Here is a 23279-nt window from a genome sequence, read left to right as displayed (position 1 = left end):
TAGATCGCTAGGAGCTCCCCATTCTATTTTTTCTCTGCTTTTTTTTCCCCTTTCCCCAAGTAGAATTAACATGGCTGAAGCGAGATTCAACCATATATGAGCTAATGATTATGTAATTGAAAGGGGAAATATCGCATTGCAAAGTTTTGGATATTTTTAAGATACATTTATATTTGTCCAAAATTTTCTCAAAATTAAAGTATTAAAAAGCCTCTTTGCTTTAAGGTCAATTAATAATTCAATGATTTAAACTCGCAAATGATCATGATCCCAATCAACATGAGAAGAAAGTTTGGCGATAATCCATTCCCCTGGAATATTCATACTTTTAATATCTTCGAATTCGGAAAACAGAGCCAGAATCATTTCTCACAAGTCTTAAAATGAATAACACATCGCAAAACTCGCATCTTTAAAGGCTAAAAAAAGATAAATAATTAAAAAAAAAAAAAACGCTGAAGTTAAAAATTAAATAAGGTAAAATCTGTTACAAAAAAATTAACTTGCTATATTGTAATCAAAATGGCATTCCAAATGAAAATTTTATTTACTGCTTAGCGACCAATAAATTTGCGATTTAGTAGCATTGTTATTCATTTATCGATCCCGTATCGATTGGATATGGCCCTAATTATACTATACTTTGACCCACTTTAGCGACCTCTGATCTAAAAGGACCTCCTAACCGATTATGACTGCCATTTGCTTTCAACACCAGGATTTGCTGGGAATCCCCTTATATTTACGACTTTTCGATTGAAGGAAATGATTGATTATTCGATTTGATGGAAGAAAGAAGAATTATTTTTACCGTTAAGCTTTTAATGGGGGACTAGAAAATGAAAAATTCTGAAGCAGGAACAGCTGCTCATACTTTATGAACAGTTAGTTTTTCATACTAGAGCTCAGTAGGAAAATTAGTAGGAAAATTATTATTTTAACCGATGAATTTCTTTTGGAGGACTAGAGAGGTGGATATTAGGGATATTTGCACCTCAAATTGCGAAATAATATCATTGAAAAATATGAATTTTTTGTCGTAAGTCTTTCTGTGGTCTCCCTAAATATTGCGCTGTACTCCAGTATATTTCTTTAACTTCTTAATTTTTTATTTTATAACCGTCGTTGAACTGCCGACCCAATTTTTTGGGTTTACGACTACTAATGTTCAACTCCGTAGCCTTCTAATTTTGAACCCAATCCAGAAGACAAGGGAACTCCTGGATCAAGTATTGGGAGAAATTTGCCTTCGTGGAGGACTTTTTGATGGAACTAACCCGCATTTGCGTTACATGGAGAGGAAGCCACTAGAACCTCCCACGTTAGCCTGATGGCAAGGGGACTCTAACCCATGATCCTTCTACCATTGAGGATATTTCACGCCAGCACTGTGGTCGGTGCAAGTCGGATGCGAAATTCGTATCGACCAGCCATCGCCGGGATCGAACCCCGGTTCAACGCTCTACTCCCTGAGCCATCGCGGCTCACTTTTTAATTTTGAATTATAACGTTTTTTGTAACACGATTTTTTAAAAAATTTATTTTTAGATAGTTAAGCTTCTCGCTTCCTTTTTTATCGCCAAGGAATAAAAATATTTGGTGATAATTTCAGCTGAAAGCGTTTGCAAGGAATAGTTTAGGGAGCCTCGCATCGCCAAATCGTATCACTCAAACTTTTTTGCGAGGCTTTCTGGAACTCTGCCTCCGTTTTTAGTCAAAATTCTAACTAAGTATTTTTATTATTTGAGGGTGTTAGAGAGTGAGAAAATGGCTAGAAGCTCAAATATTTGTGAAATATGTTAGAAAAATCGATCGTTTTTTATTTAACCTCTAACTACTACGTCATTGCCATAGTTTTAGAAAAAAAATTTCCTTTTGGTAACATTAATAACGTATTAGAATTTTTAGAAAATTAGAATTAAAAGATCTTGTTTAGTACTATATATAAGTAATGTGTAAACAATTATATTAAAAGTCAGAGAGATAATTGGTCATTTTTTTTCCTTAGTTTTATCCAAATTCGTTGAAAAGGTTTTTTTGGGCGAGTTCACTACCGTTGGACTATCAAAAATATATCATAAAAACACTCAAATATTGAGAGTGATGTTTTTATGACTTTTTTTTCATTCATTTTTTTTTCAAAACTTTTTTTTTACAGTTTTATCCTTTGCTTACGGCTGGTACAACGTATGAGCCAGAATAATAAGTTCTATCACGCTAGTACCATAAGCAAAAAGTTAGGAGAAGGGCAATTCTCGCCAAACTTTTACTTATGGCTACAATTTCTCAAGCATTAGAGCTTTTGTCTGTATCCTTATAGAAGAGATTTAACCGTTAAAATAATTAAACTCCCCGTTCTCGAAAAAATACCATATATCTCTCAAGAAAATTGGGAAGATTCATAGCAAGAGAGCATCCTTCCTAATGTCACCCGTTCTTTATCCTACTAACTTGTGTCGAAATAGTTTTGTTATTAGGGGTTGTTTGAGGGAGAAAAAGGGAGAATGATAGCTGGAATGAGTAGAAAATAAGTAAAAGAGTTGCGAAAAAAATTAGAGAAAACAATCATTTTTATGGATTATCTTTACAAATTAAGGAGGAACCCAAATGTAAATCGTTGTTACCTTGGCCAAAGAATACCTGGAGAATACCTTGACCAAAGAATACTATTCTTGTTTGCCATGGTTGTTACAAATGTTCGTGCTTTAGAACTTTTTACCTATCTAGACCCTTATAAGAGGTTTAATGGTAAAAATTATTTAATTTAATTATCTTTTTTTGATTTTATTTCAAACCAAATTGAAGGCAATAAAATTATCGAAAAAGCAATAAAAGTTTTTTTTTTTTGAGAGTAGTGTAATTACAACTATCAGTTCTCTTACATATCATATATGAATTATTTATATGTTGTACTGGTCGAAATAATTTTAAATCTAATTTATTGAAGTAGTCTGCGCATAACTGATAGCTTGTACGGTTGTTGAGAAAGATTTGGTCTGGTAAAGTTTTGGTAAAATAATTAAGTTAGGAATAATTTTCTAAAAATTAAACTATATTTCAAAATTTAGATTTTAGTATTTCCACAACTTAAAAGCGTAATTATCTAACTAATATTTGAATTATTGATTTATCGTGAAACTTTAAAAACCTATATTCAATCTTTAAATAAAAAAAAACCAAGAGTCATATGGGAAAACATAATATTTGCCAACTTAAAGAATTATTTTTCTCTTGGTATATACAAGTGGGAAATAAAAATGATTTTTTGTACACTTTGGTTTACCACTAATTATTTTTTTCAAGCTCTTATTAAATCCATTATATTTTACAATGCATGTCTGGTTAATTAGCTCTGCTCAATATTTTCCGTACCTATTCATTCTCCGAATTTCTAAATCGGGCATATATATATTTTTTCAAAACTCCAGGTGATTATCAAAAATATTTTAACATTGCTTTTTAGACTTTAAATGTTCGAATAGTTTTGTTATCATTCTTGGTCAAAATTGAAAACTTCAGCTGGTAAGATTAGTTTCTCCAAAATATCTAGTATATTCTCCTTTTCACAATAACCCTGTAGCTTAGTTTTATCTTTATTAGTACAATCAAATTCTTCATGTTAGCAGTGCCGTGACGTTATTTATCTGCTGAGTAAACATTATCTTGAACCAAATATTTGATAATGGATAAGTAAAATAAAAGATAAGATGGGCTGATTTAACTATCTTCGTAGGGATAACTAAGAGCTAACTACTTATAGAAAATGAGTCAATTCATGGCGCCTAAAGCCTCTATGGCAAAATAATTTATAAGCGATTGAAATAAATATATTAAGTAAGATGTCTTCCTATAACGGGAATTTTTCTAATACAAATCTCTCTCAGTAGTTCTGTTATATACTACTTTTCATTTCATAAACCTCTTGATAACAAGGGTTCGGAATAGTATCCAAAAATTTATCTTAAAAATTTACTGAGACGCAACTTCTAGAAAATCCAGAATTTGAAAATAAAGATCAATAAAATTTTCGGGACCAGTAGATCACTGTTCTATTCAACGCCTTGTAATGTGGAGGAAGCAGGCTCGGGTCCCGCCTTAACCTTGGATGCATCTATGTAATATCCATCTCCCCTGTTGTTGGTGTATTTTTATTAGCCGGAAAATCACATTATAGGATCCAGTTTTCCCACATTAGTTTTCTTATTTAATGTCATCAGCACAAAATTAATTTAAGTCACAAAAGTATTGTTTTCCTATATATATATATTCTTGTTCCCCTAATTTAAAGGTGCCTTGTGACCTGTGCTGTTATTGATACGCAGTGCCGGATTACCCATTAGGCCAGACTAGGGGCCCCCAATGATTAGGGGCCCCCTTAAAATGGGTTTTTTGAAAATAATTTTAAAAAATTAAGAAAAACAATGATGTTTTTTGAAAAAAATCAATTTCAAATAGATATTAAAATTTTTTCAAAATGTTATGATTATTTTTTAGTTTTAATTTAACAAAATAAAGTAAAATTTAATTTATTATTGTTTATTTTAATTTTAAATATACTTTCTTAAATAAAAAGATAGATAAATACTTTTATAGTTGAATAAATTAAAAATATACGAGAAAAACAACTTAATCGAAGGGCCCCCCCAAATTTGAATGGCCTAGGGCCCCGCGTACGCTTAATCCGGCCCTGGTGATATGTTAGAATATTGTAATTCTACTATAAATTTTAAGAAAAAATTATTTAAATTGGTGTCTGACCTTATTAACCGTTTTACAATTATTATTTTTTTGGTGCAAATGACATTAATATACTATTATGAATTACGGTTAAATACATTCGTTTAATGATTTAGAACTTAACTTTCAGCTTAATGCTTGTTGTTGTTCATTTACGTCCCACTAGAGCTGCGCAATGGGCTATTGGCGACGGTCTGGGAACCATCCCTGAGGATGATCCGACATGCCATCACAATTTTGATCTTCTGCAGAGGGGATGGCAGCCCCGCTTTGGTAGCCCGACGACCTGCACGTGAAGTCGAGCACTTTACGGTAGAAGCCTTTAACGAGGACCAATACCGCACACACTCGGTCCCTACGCAGACTGAACCAAGTGGTCACCCATCCGCACACAGACCGTAGCCAGTGATGCCTGACTTCGGTGATCTGCTGGGAACCGTGTCTTAACGATCAGTCCACTGCGGGACTTCAGCGTCATGCAAAAAGTGATGAATGCAAATATTGCATTTAAAATACATCCGCCCGTTTGGTAAGTAAAAATATTAAAATACAGTTTTGAATTCGCCAAATTTACTGTAACAATATACTTTTAATTTTAAATATTATTTCAAAAAATGATTACTTAGAAAAAATATTTATATTCCTAGTACTTATTTATAAGTATCATAAGGGAAATATATTAAGGGAAATATTATTAATATTATTTATATTTTATTCATAAGGGAAGTGGCGGCACAAATGTTCTTTTTAGTACATATATTTTTAGAGCAATAATTTCAACTGTTTTATGCCAAGAAACAGCAATTATTGCGTAGCAATCATCGGGGTTGGTGAGCGTCAGCGAACAGCGTGCTTAGCCCCCGAGTAATAATCATAAAAAGGAAAATTCCATTAAAACAAAATTATAATGCAGAAATATTGTTGTTTTCTTTTTGATGTACTGAGCTTTTTGAAATAGATCAACATTAAAAATAAAATAAACTGGATTAAACACCAGGTAAACTAAATTAAATTTGTATGTAAATAATGTTTGAAACATTCTAAAATTTGAAATATTAGAAACTCACAAGATATTGCCTTAAATAACTTTGCATTTCAAACTTTTAAAAACTGGAACAGAATTATAGGAAAGCTTACGAAATTGTTCAGATTCCGTGGACTCGTAAATTTTGCTAAAATCGCGTCTCACTCTTAGAAATGTAAACAAATATGAATTTAAAAAAAGTTATAATGCGTTAGCACTGAGCCTGCCAGTCGTAAACTCAGGGTTTATATAAAATGAGATGGCTCTTTTTGGTGCAATTTAATTTTGTCAACTAATAATTAATAAACAGAAATGTAAAGTTTAAAATTAAAATAATTCATTTTTTCCTGCAAGGCCACAATAAATCTGCCGTGTCATATTATAGTTCTGTTCACAGAGAAGTATTATAGCATTTCCAGGGCGTCCAATAGTCTCTCAAAACTATTATAGTTATCTATAAGCTTTCGTCATAAAATCTATATCATTTAAAAAAAATAATTTAAATGATACATTCCAGATTACCACAATAATTTGATAACTCAAACTCAGAGTTATGTTATACATAGGGGGAATGCAGGGCAGTATTCTCTGTCCAATACTAAATACATTTTACATCTATAACTTTCCTATCGATTGAAAGGACTATAGCAGCCTTACTGCTTATTTTGCAGATGATACATGGGTTATAGTCAAATCTAGATCTGTTGCAAATGTCAATAATAAACTACGGACAAAAATACATGATTTTGAAACCTGGTGCTCTAACTGGAAGGTTGAAATTAATGCCCAAAAATAAACCTACTCATAATTAAAAAACCTAGATGACTTACTATTGACATAGATATTTTATATTAAGGACCCTCACTGAATCTTTAATGACACTTGACGCACAATTATATGAGAAATCACAAAAATTATAAGTCGCAAACTACTACAACAATATTTTTAAAACAGAAATGTTAATTGAAGATTCCAAAATCAGATCCTAGACCACTTTTTCACTAGCGATGCTATTTTATCAGATAAATTCAATTAATTCTTAACTATTTTTAATCTTTTATTGATACCTATTATTTAATTTTTAAACTAAAATTATAACACTACAAGCGATTGGCACTGCAGTCTTTTCTCTAACTGTTCATAACTATGATTTCTTATTGGTGCTGTGATTCAGTCAATGGCGTTGCAATTGCAGCAAATAGTTCAAAATTATTTTTACTTTTTCTATATCATGATAATTTTTCCTTTTATTATCTTTTCTGTTTTTAAAACTCATGATGAAAATTACCTCACGACTTCAAAAATTAAGATGAAAAGGTAAATGGCTCCTTCGGGTCCCGCAGTGGACTGATCGTTAAGACACGGTTCCTAGCAGATCACCGAAGTCAAGCATCACTGGCTACGGTCAGTGTGCGGGTGGGTAACCACTTGGATCATTCTGTGTAGGGACCGAGGGTGTGCGGTATTGGTCCTCGTTAAACTGTGCTACCGTAAAGTGCTCGACTTCGCGCGCAGGTCGTCGGGCTACCGAAGCAGGAGTGCCATCCCCTCTGCAGAGGATCAAAATTGTGATGGCATGTTTTCGGATCATTCTCCGGGATGTTTCCCAGACCGTCGCCAATAGCCCATTGTGCAGCTCTAGTGCGACGTAAATTAACAACAACAACAACGGCTCCTTCGGGGTGTAAAAGAGTTAAGCAATATAATATGACTATGGGGGAAATTTATACAGGCAATTTTTACAGGAAATTTATGCATTTAAAAGGTTGCTGAACCAGGTGAATTTTTACCTGGTACCTGATAGTAAGTGAACTACCACTAAAACAATTTTGAGGGACCACAGGACGCTCTGCGTTTATGGTTCTGTCATTGACCTGGGTTCATCGCTATCTTGTGCTCATCGAAATCATCGCTATCCGTTCTTCAACTTGTCATCATCATCAATGGTTCGACAGCCCAGGGTAGACCTTGGCCTTCTCAAGAAGTTTTTTCCAGGCTAACCTCTTTTTTCGCTAGTGTTTTCCAATTTTTAGTATTTAAGACCAGAAGGTCTTTCTCTAAGCCAACTATCCATCTCAAATTCCGCCTATCTCTTTTTAGTGTGCCAACTGGTCTGGCATTGAAAACTCTTCTTGTGGTATGGTACCGTGATCTGCGCATTTTATTCTTTGTCGCTTAATAAAGTTAATAATGTCAAGTTCATTATATGAGTGATAAGGCTCTAGATTTAATCTTCTAAGCCACACACCGTTTTTTTTTAATCCCTCCAAAAATACTTCTCAAGACCTTTCGTTCAAAGGTGCCCAATATAGCCTCATCCGTACAAGATATGGTCCAGGTTTTACAAGCATATGTTAAAATTGATCTTATAAGAGATTTATATTATAAGACCTTTGTTTTTCTAAGAATTACGTTAGATTTTAAGTATTTTCGAATTCCATTAAAACAGTTATTGGCTATAGTAATTCTTCTTTGTATTTCCATTTTGGTATTGTTCCTGTTCTTCAACTTGTACGAGGCTTAAAAGCTGCACTTTGTGATGAGTATATAAACCTGAATTATGTGTAACAAAAGAAATTAATTAATTGCCTATTGATTAGAATTATTTTCCACGTTTACAGCACAATAACTTGATTTATATATTAGTATAGTGTCCCACAGTAGTTCTTAATGAATCACCGAAGTAAAGCCACAGTAGCAGTGGTCTGTAAGCAATTGTTTGAACACTTTGATGTGTAACTGTTTATGTTGCTTTTCTATGTTTTATCATTCCTTCTTTTATTTTCTTATTATTATTCTCACTAACACTCAACTACTGATTACTCACTAACAGCCAACTACTAATTACTCACTAGTATCAGTGTAACTAATTCTTTGAGGTAGAAAATAATCTCTCAGTGCTGGTACTCAGGTGGCCTCATGGGCATTTACTCATTGAACTATACCTAGTTTCCGCTCTTTTACCACTTGGATCAGCTAGCGAAGAGACTGAAAGTGAGCAATATCAGTCTCCGTTACCTGCTTCACCGCTAAGTGCTTGACTTTGCTCGCAGGAAGTTGGGCTACCAAGGTGGGTGAAACATCTTCTCTGTAGAAAATCAGAATTGTGAGTGCGTCTTCAGATCATCCTCAGTTATCTTTCCCTGACTGTCGCCAATAGCTCATTGCGCCAGGGCTATAGAGAATAGAAGGGCTAGTTCACTCCGCTCTTAGAGCTGAAGCTACGATTTCCCTCCTCATGACGTCACTGTGTCCACAGATCTCGGAAGATCGCACGCAAAGATATTATGATAACTTTGAATCTTTCTCCTTGTAAAAGTAAGTTAGACTTTTTCTGGTTATTAACTTTCAAACTTTGCGTAATTAACACATTATTTTCATTCATAAACATAGTTCAAAAAAACTTTCTTGGCCATTATATTAAAAAAATACCATTTCAAACTTATGAAAATATTTTACTAGTTGGCGAAAATGACACTATAAATACTTTATTTTAAAAAGTTCAGTTTCAACTTTAATTATTAAGAAAAATGAGAGCATATATCGACACTTTTTTATCTACATATTCTTTTATAACAATAAGTTGAGATAAATTTAGAATCCTCGATTTTAAAATACGCCGTTAATAGCAATTTGTTCTTACTTAATCATTAGGAAACATCAACCTTTACCGCTAATTACTGAAACAAAATAATAATTTAGATTCATAATGACATTAGAAATTTTACAATTGTTTATAGATATTTAAATTTAAGATGATATAATTTATAGATATTTAAATTCAAGAGAATATAATTTTTAAAAGAATCATAAATATATAGAATAACTACATTAAAAAAATAAGTTATGAAATTAGGAGAATTTCAACTGTACGCTATATATTTTATTTATACTTTTTACTTACGTTTTAACTTTCTTTGACTTCATCCATTTTTTAATTTTTTTCACATGCCTTTCTTTTCGAAGTAACGAGGCGGTTTCTATTTAGATAACGAATTTTTATTAAAGTTCTTAACGATAGAAAAAACGTATTGCTGTTTTATATTAACTGAGTCATTTCGGAATCCATTCTTTACATAGTTGTTCATTTACTTTAGGGAACACGCGGAAAATTATATTTCTTCCTTTTGTTTTTCTATCAGAATTTTTGCAAGTTGTAATCGAGCAAACTAGCATTTCGTTAATAGTTTTAAAATTTTGCAAATTCACGGCAAAAACTGAGGAAAATCATTGTAGAAAACAATAAATGTCTTAGAATATGTCACAAAAGGAAATGCTCCAGTATTAGTTTGAGCTAGTAAGGCCGAACGCTCTGTTCTTGAAGTAAAAGTGCGAGTTTTGCGCCGAAGTGACGTCACTAGAGAAAATTGGAGGATTGGCGCGGCGAGAGTTTCTTCAAAGGAGTGAACCAGCCCTTCTATTCTCTTTAGCCCTGTCATTGCGCAGATCTAGTATGACGTAAATAAAGTATTTCTACTATTAGCATAATACAAAAAATGTTCTAAAACATTTTCTGATTGTTGTTGGTGCATTCATTGGGAAGAAAGTCACATGCTAAGGTTGTAAACAAAAAGATCCAGTTACATGTCGTTGTTATCAGCATAAAATTAACTAAAGTTAAAAAGATATTTTTTACTTGTAAAATATTCATCAGTATTTCCCAGTAATATTGATTTATTATACTTCCTGAGTAATATTTTATGCTATTATTACTTTTTTGATTTTGATCATTTTTCCTAATTAAAAACTTAAAGATAAAAGCATAAAAGCAGTGTTTCTTTCATATTTAGTAATCTTATGACAGTATCTTAATACGCAACCTCTTATTCAAAAAAACACATGTTTTAAATTTAATTTATTAATCATTTTACAATTGTTAATTGTAAATAATATTGCGGTATGAATAATATTTACTTTTATAATAAGTTATGTAAAATTTAGTTAAGTCAAGAATTATTGAATTTATAAGTACAAAACTATAAAACATTGTTGCATATTTACTTTATATTATCAGGAATTATTTAGGAACTTAACCCCTTATTTTGGTTTTAAAATCTTTAAAAGTTGTAACACAGATATGAGTTACACAATGAAAACTACAAACTCAACTTCAGCGCTCAAGATATTCCTCCTATTTATGACTTCCGTGGTCGAGCAGTAGCAAGTTGGTCTCATTCTATTCACTTCCACTGGAAGGCAACATTCCCTTGACACTTAAAATAAGTAACTTCATTCAGGGCAGCTTCGTCGTTGCGCTTTGCTTTCATCGAATTGTAAAAAAAATACATCTGGATACATTTTAAATTGAATCTAAAAATAATTATAGCTATTTTACTTAAAAAGTAACTATTTCAGAAATGCCAGTTTGCTCCGCTTTGGGAAAATAGTTTTTCTAGTGGTAGAAATATTTGTGTTAATTCTTGTGTTAGTGAATTTATTAAAAGTTTTGTTGTCCACTATGACATTTAAATAATTCAGTTGTTCATATAACATGCCACTTTACATGATTTATTTCTTAGTGAGCTGTTTAAAGTATGGGCGAAATTAAGTGCAATTAATAAGTTTTAGTTCTTAATTCGCTACTACTCTAAAAAATTCTTTTCACCGAAAGCGGAGCAGTTGGCATCCTTGGTAATTATGGAGAAAATATTTTTAAATGTATGACAAATGGGGCTTGCAAGTTTTTGAATAGGGCATGAAAAAACTAAGAATTTAAAATAAAACTCGAGGAAAATTAAGTTCGAAATAAAACTTGTATCTAAAAACCACTTTTTTTGGGTTTGTCATTTATTTCGAAACATTATGCACGCTATTTATAACTATGACAGAATAGTCCATTTACTTACGTTTTTAGTCCCGATGCAGAAATTGTGAAAAGGATTGGGGTTTAAGACGGAAGCTTGTTCTATATTGACCATCAGATGTTCGACTTCGCAGCAGCACATTAATCTTGCTGTCTGGCAGCATTTTCTCTGAATTAAGGACATAGTGAATTTTTCGTATAAATCGCAGCGTTGAAAATCAGTTGCTCAGCTGCACGATCCAATTAATTGTTTCACAAGGGAATTTCTCAAATTTTCCCTAGTGATTGCAGCATATATGTTATAATAAATGCACCTTAAGTTTAATGCTTCCAAAAAACTATTTTACTCAACACGATAAAGCTGTAACGTAAAAATATAGATAAGATCTACTAGCAGATCATGTATTAGACTTTTTATAAAATAAAATCATGTTTTGTGAAAAATGTACTCTAAATTTTGCGAAAATAGATTTTTCGGGGAAAAAAACCTAGTGGTTGTCAGTACGTTTTGTAAAAGTTTTTTTGTCATTTAGTGTAAAACCATTTCATTTTCTCAATCTAAAATTATCGTAGAATCAGGGTCTTTCAGTCGGGACCAATTTTAGAAAAAAAATGGAGGAAATGAAATGAATATTTGATCGATAAGCGACAGATGAGCTATACGCATTGAATCTGACGAACAAGAATCGGTTGTTGTTGAGAGGACAATGAAGCAATGGAAACACAATAAAGTTTTTGCCGGAGACTTTAAAACCAACGCCCGGCATTGTACGTAGATCTTAAGACATTAGATCGAGTCATAAATATCTTCGTAAGTGGGGTCAATGATGGGTCAATCTGGTGGAAGTCATTATGAGGAATTCCTCATACACTCTCCTCTGAGAAAATGAAGTAAATGTTTGATCAAGGGACCATGAAGGTGTTTGGAGAGGTTCAGGGAATGATGCTAGTTGGCAGACAAAGGGATCAAACCAAGGACCTCAATGGTAGTAGTAAGATTCTGAAACCACTATAAAAAAGGATGTATACTGCACCATAGAAAAGGATGCATACTGCACTTTATAAAGATGCCGTTTCATATTCCTCCTCCATTGAGTGAGATATCTGTCTCGTTGTCAGTCTTGAGTGTTTCACGAGACTCAGAAGCTGCGTGCCTGTGATAGAAGTTGCTATTTCAGTGCAGTTCAGGCCTTGACGTTGCTTGTGAATCGTTTTCTTTAGCGAATCAAGGTGAACTGTGAAACAAGGTGGAATAGTGCAATGCTGCTATCTGTCTAGGAATGGTATAGTTGCGTGTTCGAGTTTCCATAAACACCAATCTGGAGAAATGGTAGAGAGTAATGATTGTCAATCGCCTGGGTTCTAACCAGGTTCCTCTGAGGTGGTTGTAGGATTCTCTCTCCACCATGAAAAAGGGTGTACACTCCCACCAGGATGAGTATTTTTTATTCCAGGGTTTATAAAGTGGCATTTCCCAGGCGTAGAGTGCGCTTGATTCAAGTCTATTGGGTGAAAATGGTTGTTTAATTAGTTTCTAAAATTTTGACAACGAAGGTAATTTAAAATCTAGTTTAGTTCAGTGCATTTCACGCCCAGAACACCCAGTCTTGCTGTATCGAGTTGCCATTTAGAAGGTAGAGTGTGCCGATCAAATAAGGAAATGTTAAAAGAAAATAGACTTGAAAGTTTGATTTGTTTCAAGCTTGGGTTTGTTTATATCACGCTCGAGTTACACTTGATTTATAACCGTCGATGAACAGACGACCCGATTTTGGGTTTGCTGGTACCAATGTTCATCTCCGTGGCCTTGCTATTTTGATATCAATCCAGAAGACAAGGGAACTCTTGGATCAAGTATTGGGAGAAATTCGCCTTCGTGGAAGACTTTTTGATGAAACTAACCGCATTTGCGTAACATAGATAGATAACTACGAAACCCTACCATAATTAGCCTAACCGCAAGGGAACTTTAACACCTGATCCATCTAATCTACGATCATCTTCCTTACAATTATCAAAAAACTCACCATTTATGATCTGTAGCAGTAGGAAAAATAAAACTTGGGAGAGAGAACTCCCCTTCTTCTTTTTATAAACCAACCAGTGGAAATGAGATAATACTCAGCTTTCGATTATTAATTGTAGTTTTCAATCGTAATGCTCAGATAAGTCTCCTAAAAAAAATTAAAATCACTATTGTGCTATGCGTAATGAATTTTTTTTTAAGCGCCATCTATAACTGTTACAATCGTGAATAAACTGTTGAGTCACTATATAGTTAATTTTGAAAATTAGTTCTGGCAACGGTTTTTCCGTCTGCTAGTTTTGCACTTCGAAAAATTCCTGGCAACACTTTCGTTCTGCCGAAAAATGGACTTGTATCTGTTTGTTGCATAGTTCGGCGCATGTAATGAAAAATTCTGTCATGAGTAAAATATTTATTTTTATTTCGTCAAAGCTACTTCCTAATCCTTGACAAACAATGATGGATGCATCTGAAGTTTCCACCGCGTATGACGATGTAGATCGTGAGTAACCAGAGTTTAATTACTTTTTATTATACTTTATTATTTGTTCACCTTACGAAATTTGTCATGATTAAGATTTTCTTGTTTGCTCTGACTCTGTTTTTATAAATTTAAAAACTACTCATAAGTAATGCAACACGAGTTTTCAGAGACTTATAATGATCTTCCTTTTTGAAATGATGATGTAAATAAAGAATCAATAACTGAATATATTAAACATATTTATTATTGACATCAAGATAAAGATCTTAATTCAACTCTATGATGGCTATTTCTTATGTGATTTTCCTTTATTCGTGTCAATTGTAGCTTACACTTTCACTTATTATGTAAAAAATGTTTTGAAATTCGGGTGATTGAATGTTGTGATCTTAGCTCTCTTTAATAACTTTATTTTGCCTTATTTACTTGTCTTTTATGACTTTGTTAAAGTTCGTATGCAATTATAATTTTTTGGTTTTATTTTTTGGTTTGGGATCATAAATTCAGTGTTAATTTTAATTTAATAAGTTATTGAGAATCTATCTTCTATCTTTTTTTATAAAATCCTAAAATTGTGAAAATATCATTTTGTGTAGGCATATAGTATTTAAATCACCAACAATTTTTTATTCTATTTCATATATCATATTAAGTTCTAATAAGTTTTTAAAAGAAGGGGGTAAAAATTGTAAATAAACTGCAATTTATGAATTTAGCCACATTTATTTATGGGCCATGCAAATATGAACTTATGAAAAACCTTTAAAACTTAAAAAGTAAATCTTTGCAAATGTGCTTGATGACTTTAAGATTTGGAATTGCTTGTAACAAAATTGTTATATTAGCTATCACTAAATGTTAGTAATAACTATTATTCAAACAGAGAAGTAATAAATTAATTTTTAGCTAACTACACAAACAATTTATTTTGTCTAGTTAGCTAAAAAGTCACACAACACAAACTGTAAGTTTATTAACAACACCACACAAACTTTGGAAGAATTATTTATTATGAAATGTTCTAGACTGGTCCTTTGAAGTAGTACTTTAAATCCTAGTGGGTTGATTCACATTGGTCTTATTTTAAGTGTAAATAGGTAAGGTCCAGAGGAAAATAATACAGCTACACTGTTTGGCAATTGATTGTAAGTGCAAGTCATTGTTAAAGTTCATTTATTTTTTCAATTACATGGTAGTAATTTTTGCAGCAAGAAATTAATCATTATTAAAGATCAAGTCTTTCCATAACAATAAGTTCGTTAAGTCCTAGCTTAATTAAAATTTATATCTTATTGCTTATATAATTTGTTTGTATCAAGAATTACTTACTGATAGACTTTTTCCATACCAATATTTTAATGCTAAAGCTTGAAAAGCAACAAACTTGAGTAAGGAAACATTGTATGACAAAATGATATGCGGCTGTTCATTAAGGAGTTCATTGTTCAAAAATGGTAGTGTTGTGTCTGTGGTCAGTTTCATGGGTTTTCATTGTGTAAATGATGATTGGGAAGGAAGAAAGTATGCACATGTGTTTATTGGTCTTAACTTGACCATTCTATTATATTGTATCGATTGTAACGTTTTGACTGATTGTTTTCTAAAAGTTTAATTTTTAATGCCTTTAAGCTTTGAATAGTTGCATAAAATATCGGGATACAAAGAATATTTAAAAGCAGTGGCTTAAGCAAATAAAGCAAATTGATGCTGATAAAATACATGGAAATCTGCAGCATTGTCTTCCTACCCAGATTTATCTACAGCCAAAATAGCAGGGGTCTGTCCAGGTTTTTCTGAAAGGTACCTATTTTGTGAAAATTTAGACATAATTTGTGAAAAATTAAAAATTATATTACAAAATCAATACAAAAACATGGTAAAAATATAGATTTATCGTTTCTTAAGGGATACAAAAATAAAATTTTAAGAAAAAGTATTTTGTGAAACTACCGTTTTTCCTAAAGTTGAATTTGTGAAACTACCGTTTCACCTAAAATTGAATTTGTGAAGGTACCGCTAAACGGTAGTAAATTCGGCCTGGACAGACCCCTGAATAGTCAGACAAAAACTGTTAATGTAAAAATTCAGCTTTGTGTAATGTGTACAGAATTTGCTAATATATTTAAAAATTCTCCATAAAATAATTACTTAAACATAATTTGAAGGAACATTGGGACTTTACATAGTAAGTCAAATAAATCCAAATATAGTGCTAAAAATTACTTTTATTTTTGTTGTTTGTGGTATTCTTTCATCTCAGTTTTATAATTTTAATTGGATGCAAGTTTAGAGATATACTAAAAAAGAGTCGCAACAATTTTAATCTGAGACGAAAAAAAATTTGTGGATGTTGTGCGACTCCTGCTAGTCTGTTGTCTATTTCTGTTGTCGGGTGTATGAGTGTTAGAAAAATTGTGGCAATCTCATGTAGAAATAATTACATTTTTGGTTTCTTATTTTTTACAAGAACTTAATTTGTTGGTAGTCATAAATTTTTTTAAAAAACTTTTTTTCATTCATCACATTTTGGCTTTTCCTGCTAATTGACTTCTAATCACTGTAAATTTAGTTTTACCCTAGTGACAAACAAAATCCTTGAATGAATTTATTCTGGTGTCCTTTATATATGGAAATGGGGAGCTATATAAGTGAGGCCTCAAAATTAATGGTGCTCTCTCGTACCAGTAAACAATGTAAAAGGATAATATGCATTTTTGTTATTTATTTTGCTATAAAGTAGCATAATTGTGAATATAATATTGTAGACATGTATTGCAATTTTTCATTTAAATTCTCGTTAGCTTTTAACTTTTTTTAAAAATTTAAATCTTATAGTTATTTTTTAACAGACCATTAAAGATGTGCTCAAACTAGTAATATCTTTTAGTCACAGGTCTATGGAGTAGTTTCTTAGTTTTCTCTTTTTCTTAGGTTCTATCCTTACGGATTATGCTGAATCTAATAGGGTCAGGTGGGCTGTAGTGGTACTAAATCAAGCTTCTTTTAAAGAAGGCTCTAAGACCAAGCTTATAAGTTTATTTTACCGAAAATTTTGATGCATTTTGTCTATACATTAGGTTTACATAGATTACATATGAAGCATAACTTATCCATTTTGTTTGATTGTTTTTTTACTATAATGTATTTAGAAGAACAAGTTTTGATCAATCCACTTTATCTCAGAGTGGAGTAAAGTGGTTATAGTTCTGAAATAAGTATATATTTCCTTAAAAAAATGTATGAAAATATTGTTTTAGAAAAAAATATGCTCTTAAATAATTGTTTCTTGATTATATTTCATTGCTAAAAATTTTTTTTCTTCACATCATTAAATTAAGGAGTTAATATTGAAAATTAGGTTTCACTTTGGATACAGTATATATAGCTGAACTCTATACAATTTATCAAAAAGCAAGAAAAGAGTAATAATTTTTGATTTATTTGAAATATAAATGAGAGTGTGAAAATTAATATCTATAGTGATAATTTAAAGAGTTTTTACTATTTATAGCAGACATGTATTTTTATACAATTTAGTTATTTTAAGGGCATACAAAACTCATCCTTGAGATAGGAATCAATATAGAGTTTTATAAAAATTAAAATTTTTAAATAAATCCATGATTTTTGAACAAATTTTGCCAAAATGTAGTGGTGACAAAATTGTCCAAACTAGTTATTAAAGTTGCAAACAATTGCTTACTGAAAGCTTTTTAATTGAGATTTTGTCTTCCCAGAGAGTTTTTAATTTTATCTGAGTCTGTAAATAAGTTCAATATTTTGAAAAAGTTATCTGTTTTATTTTCAATATTAATGTATTTTTTCTTCTTCCAAATTGTCTGTTTTTAGATATCCTTCAAGTTAGTGAATTTTCTAATTCATCAAGTTCAGACGTGAAACAGTTGCAGGAAGAGCTGAAGCGCCTGCAAACTGAACTAGATGAATGTCGTTCATTAGTGACAGTTGCTGAATGTGAGAAAGAAAATGTTGTGGAAAGTGAACAGAGGAAGCGAAAAGAGGAAGTTGCATCTTTACAACGAATAATGGAAGGTAACATTAGCTTTTAGTATTTGTTTTTGGGTTTACATTTCCAGTCTAGTACTATTTGTATGTTTTAATATGGTGTACCATTATATTCACAACCCTTTTTATCAGTTAGTACCAAAGCGCATCGGAGCAAAGGGAGGTTGGTTAAAACTCAGTTTATTTGTCTAGTAGTTTTCCAAAATAAGCTTTTCATCTACATTCTTTGATAAACTATTACTTCAAAATTTTAATTTTTCTTCTCTGATTAGTTGGGGTTTGATTATTGTTTCTTTTTCTTTTCTAAATATTAATTTATGATATTGAGTGTAAGTATATTTTTGATCTCACTTTTCTACGACTATTCTAAATATATCAATATTAAAATTGGTGAATATATAATGCAGAATATACACCTTCTCTAAAGTACCTAACAGTGAAAAACATCTAAAAATTGCGAAATAATTTTTTTGACTGTACTACAGACAGTATAAATATTGTGTAACTATACAACTTCAAATACAACTTCTTTAATTCAAATCAATTATGACCATTTTTCTTTCATACCAGTGCACAAACGAAAAAAATACTATTTCAATTTGCTTTTATAATACTTTTACTGTAATAAATTATTACTATGTTAACTGTGTTGTTGCTTTTCTGATTATAACAAAACATGTTTCATTGTAGAGAATGTTGCTGATGCAATAAGAAACACTACTAGTCGTTATGACAAAGAAATAAATCAGATTCAGAAGGAGAAAGATAGAATAGAAACAGAATTGCAAGAACTAAAGAGTAAAGAAAAGTAATAAAAATATATTCTTATTTTAAAATTTATTTAATGTCTTTTATCTCTATTATTATTATATTCTAGAACTTAACATGATGTACTGAGACAAAAGCAGTTTTCCCAATTTACTTTTTTATTGTGCACTTGTAGCAATTTTGTGCACTAGATTATTTATTCCAGTATAAAGATAACTTTTCTTCATGCATTATTTTATCTCTAGTATGTTTCCATCTGTTATTAGGCATTAAATTCCTTTACAAACCAATCAATATTTAACAAAAAACTTGTTCAGTGGTACTGTCATTTATTTATATTTTCATCAATGTTATCTTAATGGTTCTAATTAATAATTTATGTTGTTCCTGTTAGACAAAATCTTTTTAAATTAAACTTTTTAAAACATTATGGTTATAAACTTTTTTGAAAATCAATTCATATCTACCTGAAACTTTGAATAAAATTAATGGTGAAATTTTTGATTATAAATCATTATTTGTATTTATTTAATAATTTACAGTTTGATTAATAAATAGAAAAAAATATTAAGGAACATGTAGGTACAAAGAATAATAATAGAGTATAGAAAAAATAATGTAATAATAGATTGAGGAAATTTAAAATTTTTTATTTGTAATTGCTATTATTGCTTTCCTACTAAAATTTAAATTTTAATTAGATGTTATGCATAAAATTTTAAATTATGATTAAAATCATGCTAACTAAAATCAGAAAAAAGATTTATAATTTGTAGAGTTTTCTCAGGGAATTTGGTTTTGTCTGAAGAAGGGCCACCCTATGTAATTTTTTGCCTTAAATAGCATCTGGAACTTGAAAAAGTCAACAATTAGTTTTCTCAAGGAATTTGATTATGCCATGAGAATGGCCACCCTGTATAATTTTTTGCCTGAAGTAGCATCTGGATCTTGAAGAAGTTAACAATTAAATATTGAAATTTAGTTTTTATAAAAAATATTTTTTCTAAATAATTATTTTTTAAAATTTTTTTATTTATTTTTATTTTTTTATCTGAAAATAAAATTTTCTCTAAAACCTATGTAAGATTATTGATGTATAGTTTACTTAAACAATTTCTTTTGTTATTTTACTTGCTTTTCTTTTTTCTCCCATCCATATCCTGAAATTAATCTCTATTTTAGAATTGATATATCCAGAGAAGGAGTATTAGCTGCTGTAACAAAATCTCTAAAACGTGTTGGTAATTTAGGTAGTCCTCTGCCTTTCACTTCATCAACTGGAGAGAGTATTGAAAATTTAGAAGAAAGCATGAGGAAGGTAAATTATTATCTTTATTTTAACCACTTTACATTTCGTTTCATTTGATTAGACATTTAATTAAAAATTCATTCATTTTTTAAAAGTTGTATTGATTAATTGTTAAGATGACCACTGTTTAGATTGTATTGATTTGGGATCTAAAATGCTTATATTGTTAGAAACAAATATTATGTTGTGGGGTTGTCAATATATATGCTACTTATTTGAAATTAGCACAGTAAATTACATAGATACACATTTTTTTTAAAAGTAATTGTTAGAAAAGATATTTCCATTTCACTAATTTTATGTACTTAATTAATAGCTTATATTTTTTTGAATCCAAAAATTAATTTTGCTACTTATAAAATTTGTCTGAATAAGAATCGAGCACCCCTAATGAATTACAAAAGAATTCCGATTTGTTTTTAAGTCAGTCATTGAGTAGTTCATACTAGTGCTTAACTTACAGTATAGGCTGATGATAAGTTGTAAAGGTTTTATTTCATATTATTATTTAAGTATTTGTAGCAGTATTCAATATTTGATTATCAAGGCTAATTTAGACAATGATAAATTTGAAAAAAAGGTGGTCAATTCCACACTTTCCATTGTGCTTATTATATTTAATTTAATCGCATTTATCTACGATTTATGCTGGCAACACAAATGAACAACTGCAAGAAAATTTATGTGTTCTTATACTCTTTATTTAATACTAAGTATGGTCTTTTTCTCTCCCTTTTATCAGGCACAAGAAGATGCTGAAATGTTACGTTCTCTTGTCGTTCCATTGGAAGAAGAAATAAAGGCATTGAAAGACAAATTACGGTCTACTGATGAGCAGCTAAGAGTGTATGAAACTGCATTTGCAGACTTGGTGAAGGGTTTAGGCTCAGATTCATTGTCAGAAATGATAAAGGGAAAAGGTCCTGCTGAAGTTGTCGAACATTTAGATGAAAAAGTACTTGAAATAATTATATAACAGCTGTGAATTTTATCAATTTTTAAAAAAAATAAATTTAATCATGCAGAAATGAGTGACACAAATGCTATCACTAGACGTGTTACAATGTACTGACGAAAAATAAATAAATAAAATAAAGACAGATAATACATCACTTCAGTGTAATTCCAGCCAAGTCAATGCAAATCTGATACTTGACTGAATACTTGATACTTGAAGTCCCATAGGGTTTTGATAAACCACCTTCAAACAATTTAATTCTATTTGCAGAGGATAGAACATGCAGGTAAAATAAGTGTCCCTTGTCTTCTTACGTCTTGATAAATGTTAGCTATAGTCATTCCTGACGTGTCTGCTCACTTTGCTGCTGTATGGTATGCTTTTATTTTCCTTCATTGACTACAGATTTGACTACACAGCTGAACTTAACCAACTTAGAGTTGTTGGTATGCCTGTAGGATTCTTCGTTTCTGTTGATTGACGCTAGGCAATGAAGAATTTCACTATGTTATATCCCCGTGCATACGATCTAATGCTGACCATCAGTGTCTCTTTTCACCATTGGTGTCTACCTTCTCAGTAACAGCAACAAAATGAATGTACTATCTTCCACAATGTGTTTGTGGTCATTGCCACCTATGCATTCTATATAGCTTATATTTTCTTAAATCAGCTTGATTAGTTTTCTCTATCACATTGTGTGCAATTTCATTGCGAGAGTTATTGTGCCAATCATTTCTGTATGACCCTAGTGTACATCTATGAGATGAAAGATATATGATGTTTATTTAATTTTTTTAACGGTTAATTGTTTGTAACAAAGCTGTAAAAATGGTTATATTTTTTAGTCATTTTGATGCTAACCAAATACCTAACTGATAGTTTAGCTACATTAAATAATATTTAGTTATTTTATAAATTTTGTGTTAACATACATGTGCTAACTTGCACCCATGTAGGAAAATGGAAGTAATAATGCATTAACACTTTAGTTATGATTAGAAACTTATCCTTTGCAACATTTGTTTTAGTAGTAATAGAGGAAGAAAGAGGGGGCTGTTTCACACATAATAGGAAACACTTTTTGTGCTCATTACTTACAGAGAAGTGAGCATTTTCTGAGGGCAACAAATTTAAATTTTCAAGTTAGCGATATTGCATTGCATTTGAACTACAGTGAAAGTTGTTTAAATTAAATAATAATTTTAAAGTAATATAAATTCAGGTCTGAGTTTTGTATGGAGACATTGACTGAATAATGTTAAATTTTAATATATAGTACTGGTATTAAGAAAAACCCCCCCAACAAAACTGGATTTTTCATAGTGATATTAAATGGCATGGTGAACCTCGATTATATTAAATAATTTAATTTCAGTTGTTGAATATTTATTTTGTTTACTTTTATTTTAATAAGCTTATCACTCTAGTCATGTCTTACAGAGTGGGATTTAGATATGTATTTCGGTTATCAGTATTCAAATCCTAAAATGAAACCTATTTTACACATTGTGAAAAAAAATAGATTACAGTGAAACCTCCATTAAGCGGACATTCATGGGACCAAAAAATTTGTCCGTTTACGGGAAGGGTACCCTAATAACGAAATTTAACACCGTAAATTGTTTTTAGAGTGTTCTCTAAGATGAAGAAATAATTAAATAATATCTACAAGGATACTGTAAATATCTACAAGAATATTTATTTAAACAATAAGAATGATAAAAAAGAATATATTAAGAAGTTTGATATAAATACATAATTCTGGATGTAGCTACAGATAAATAAATATAATTTTCCTATTAGCATAGATACTCAAGTTAGACATATGATACCAAATAGGAGCGTACTGTCCTCCATTAAGCGGACATTCATGGGACCAAAAACTTTGTCCGTTTACGGGAAGGGTACCCTAATAACGAAATTTAACACCGTAAATTGTTTTTAGAGTGTTCTCTAAGATGAAGAAATAATTAAATAATATCTACAAGGATACTGTAAATATCTACAAGAATATTTATTTAAACAATAAGAATGATAAAAAAGAATATATTAAGAAGTTTGATATAAATACATAATTCTGGATGTAGCTACAGATAAATAAATATAATTTTCCTATTAGCATAGATACTCAAGTTAGACATATG

At 30.9% G+C, this 23279-nt stretch overlaps 1 protein-coding gene across 4 annotated transcripts in view; it reads left to right on the top strand.

The window, feature by feature from the left end:
• The window catches only part of LOC107445927 (rab GTPase-binding effector protein 1), a 48717-nt gene that overhangs the window by 3792 nt on the left and 21646 nt on the right, over nt 1-23279 (top strand). For 2 of the 4 annotated variants that reach the window (XM_043042065.3, XM_043042064.3), the window contains exons 1-5: nt 13886-14092; nt 17924-18124; nt 18788-18905; nt 20048-20183; nt 20917-21129. In XM_043042065.3, the coding sequence (XP_042897999.1) occupies nt 14047-14092; nt 17924-18124; nt 18788-18905; nt 20048-20183; nt 20917-21129 (714 nt within the window). In that variant the 5' untranslated portion in view covers nt 13886-14046. Of the gene's footprint in view, nt 1-13885; nt 14093-17923; nt 18125-18787; nt 18906-20047; nt 20184-20916; nt 21130-23279 lie in introns of those variants that run through there. The other 2 variants (XM_043042066.3, XM_043042067.3) reach the window with 2 other exon arrangements.

The sequence above is a fragment of the Parasteatoda tepidariorum genome, chromosome 6 (assembly GCF_982258835.1).
Source record: "Parasteatoda tepidariorum strain Cologne lab strain chromosome 6, Ptep-v5.0, whole genome shotgun sequence".
In the NCBI taxonomy this organism is placed as follows: Eukaryota; Metazoa; Arthropoda; class Arachnida; order Araneae; family Theridiidae; genus Parasteatoda; species Parasteatoda tepidariorum.
This window is presented reverse-complemented; position numbering and strand designations above follow the sequence as displayed.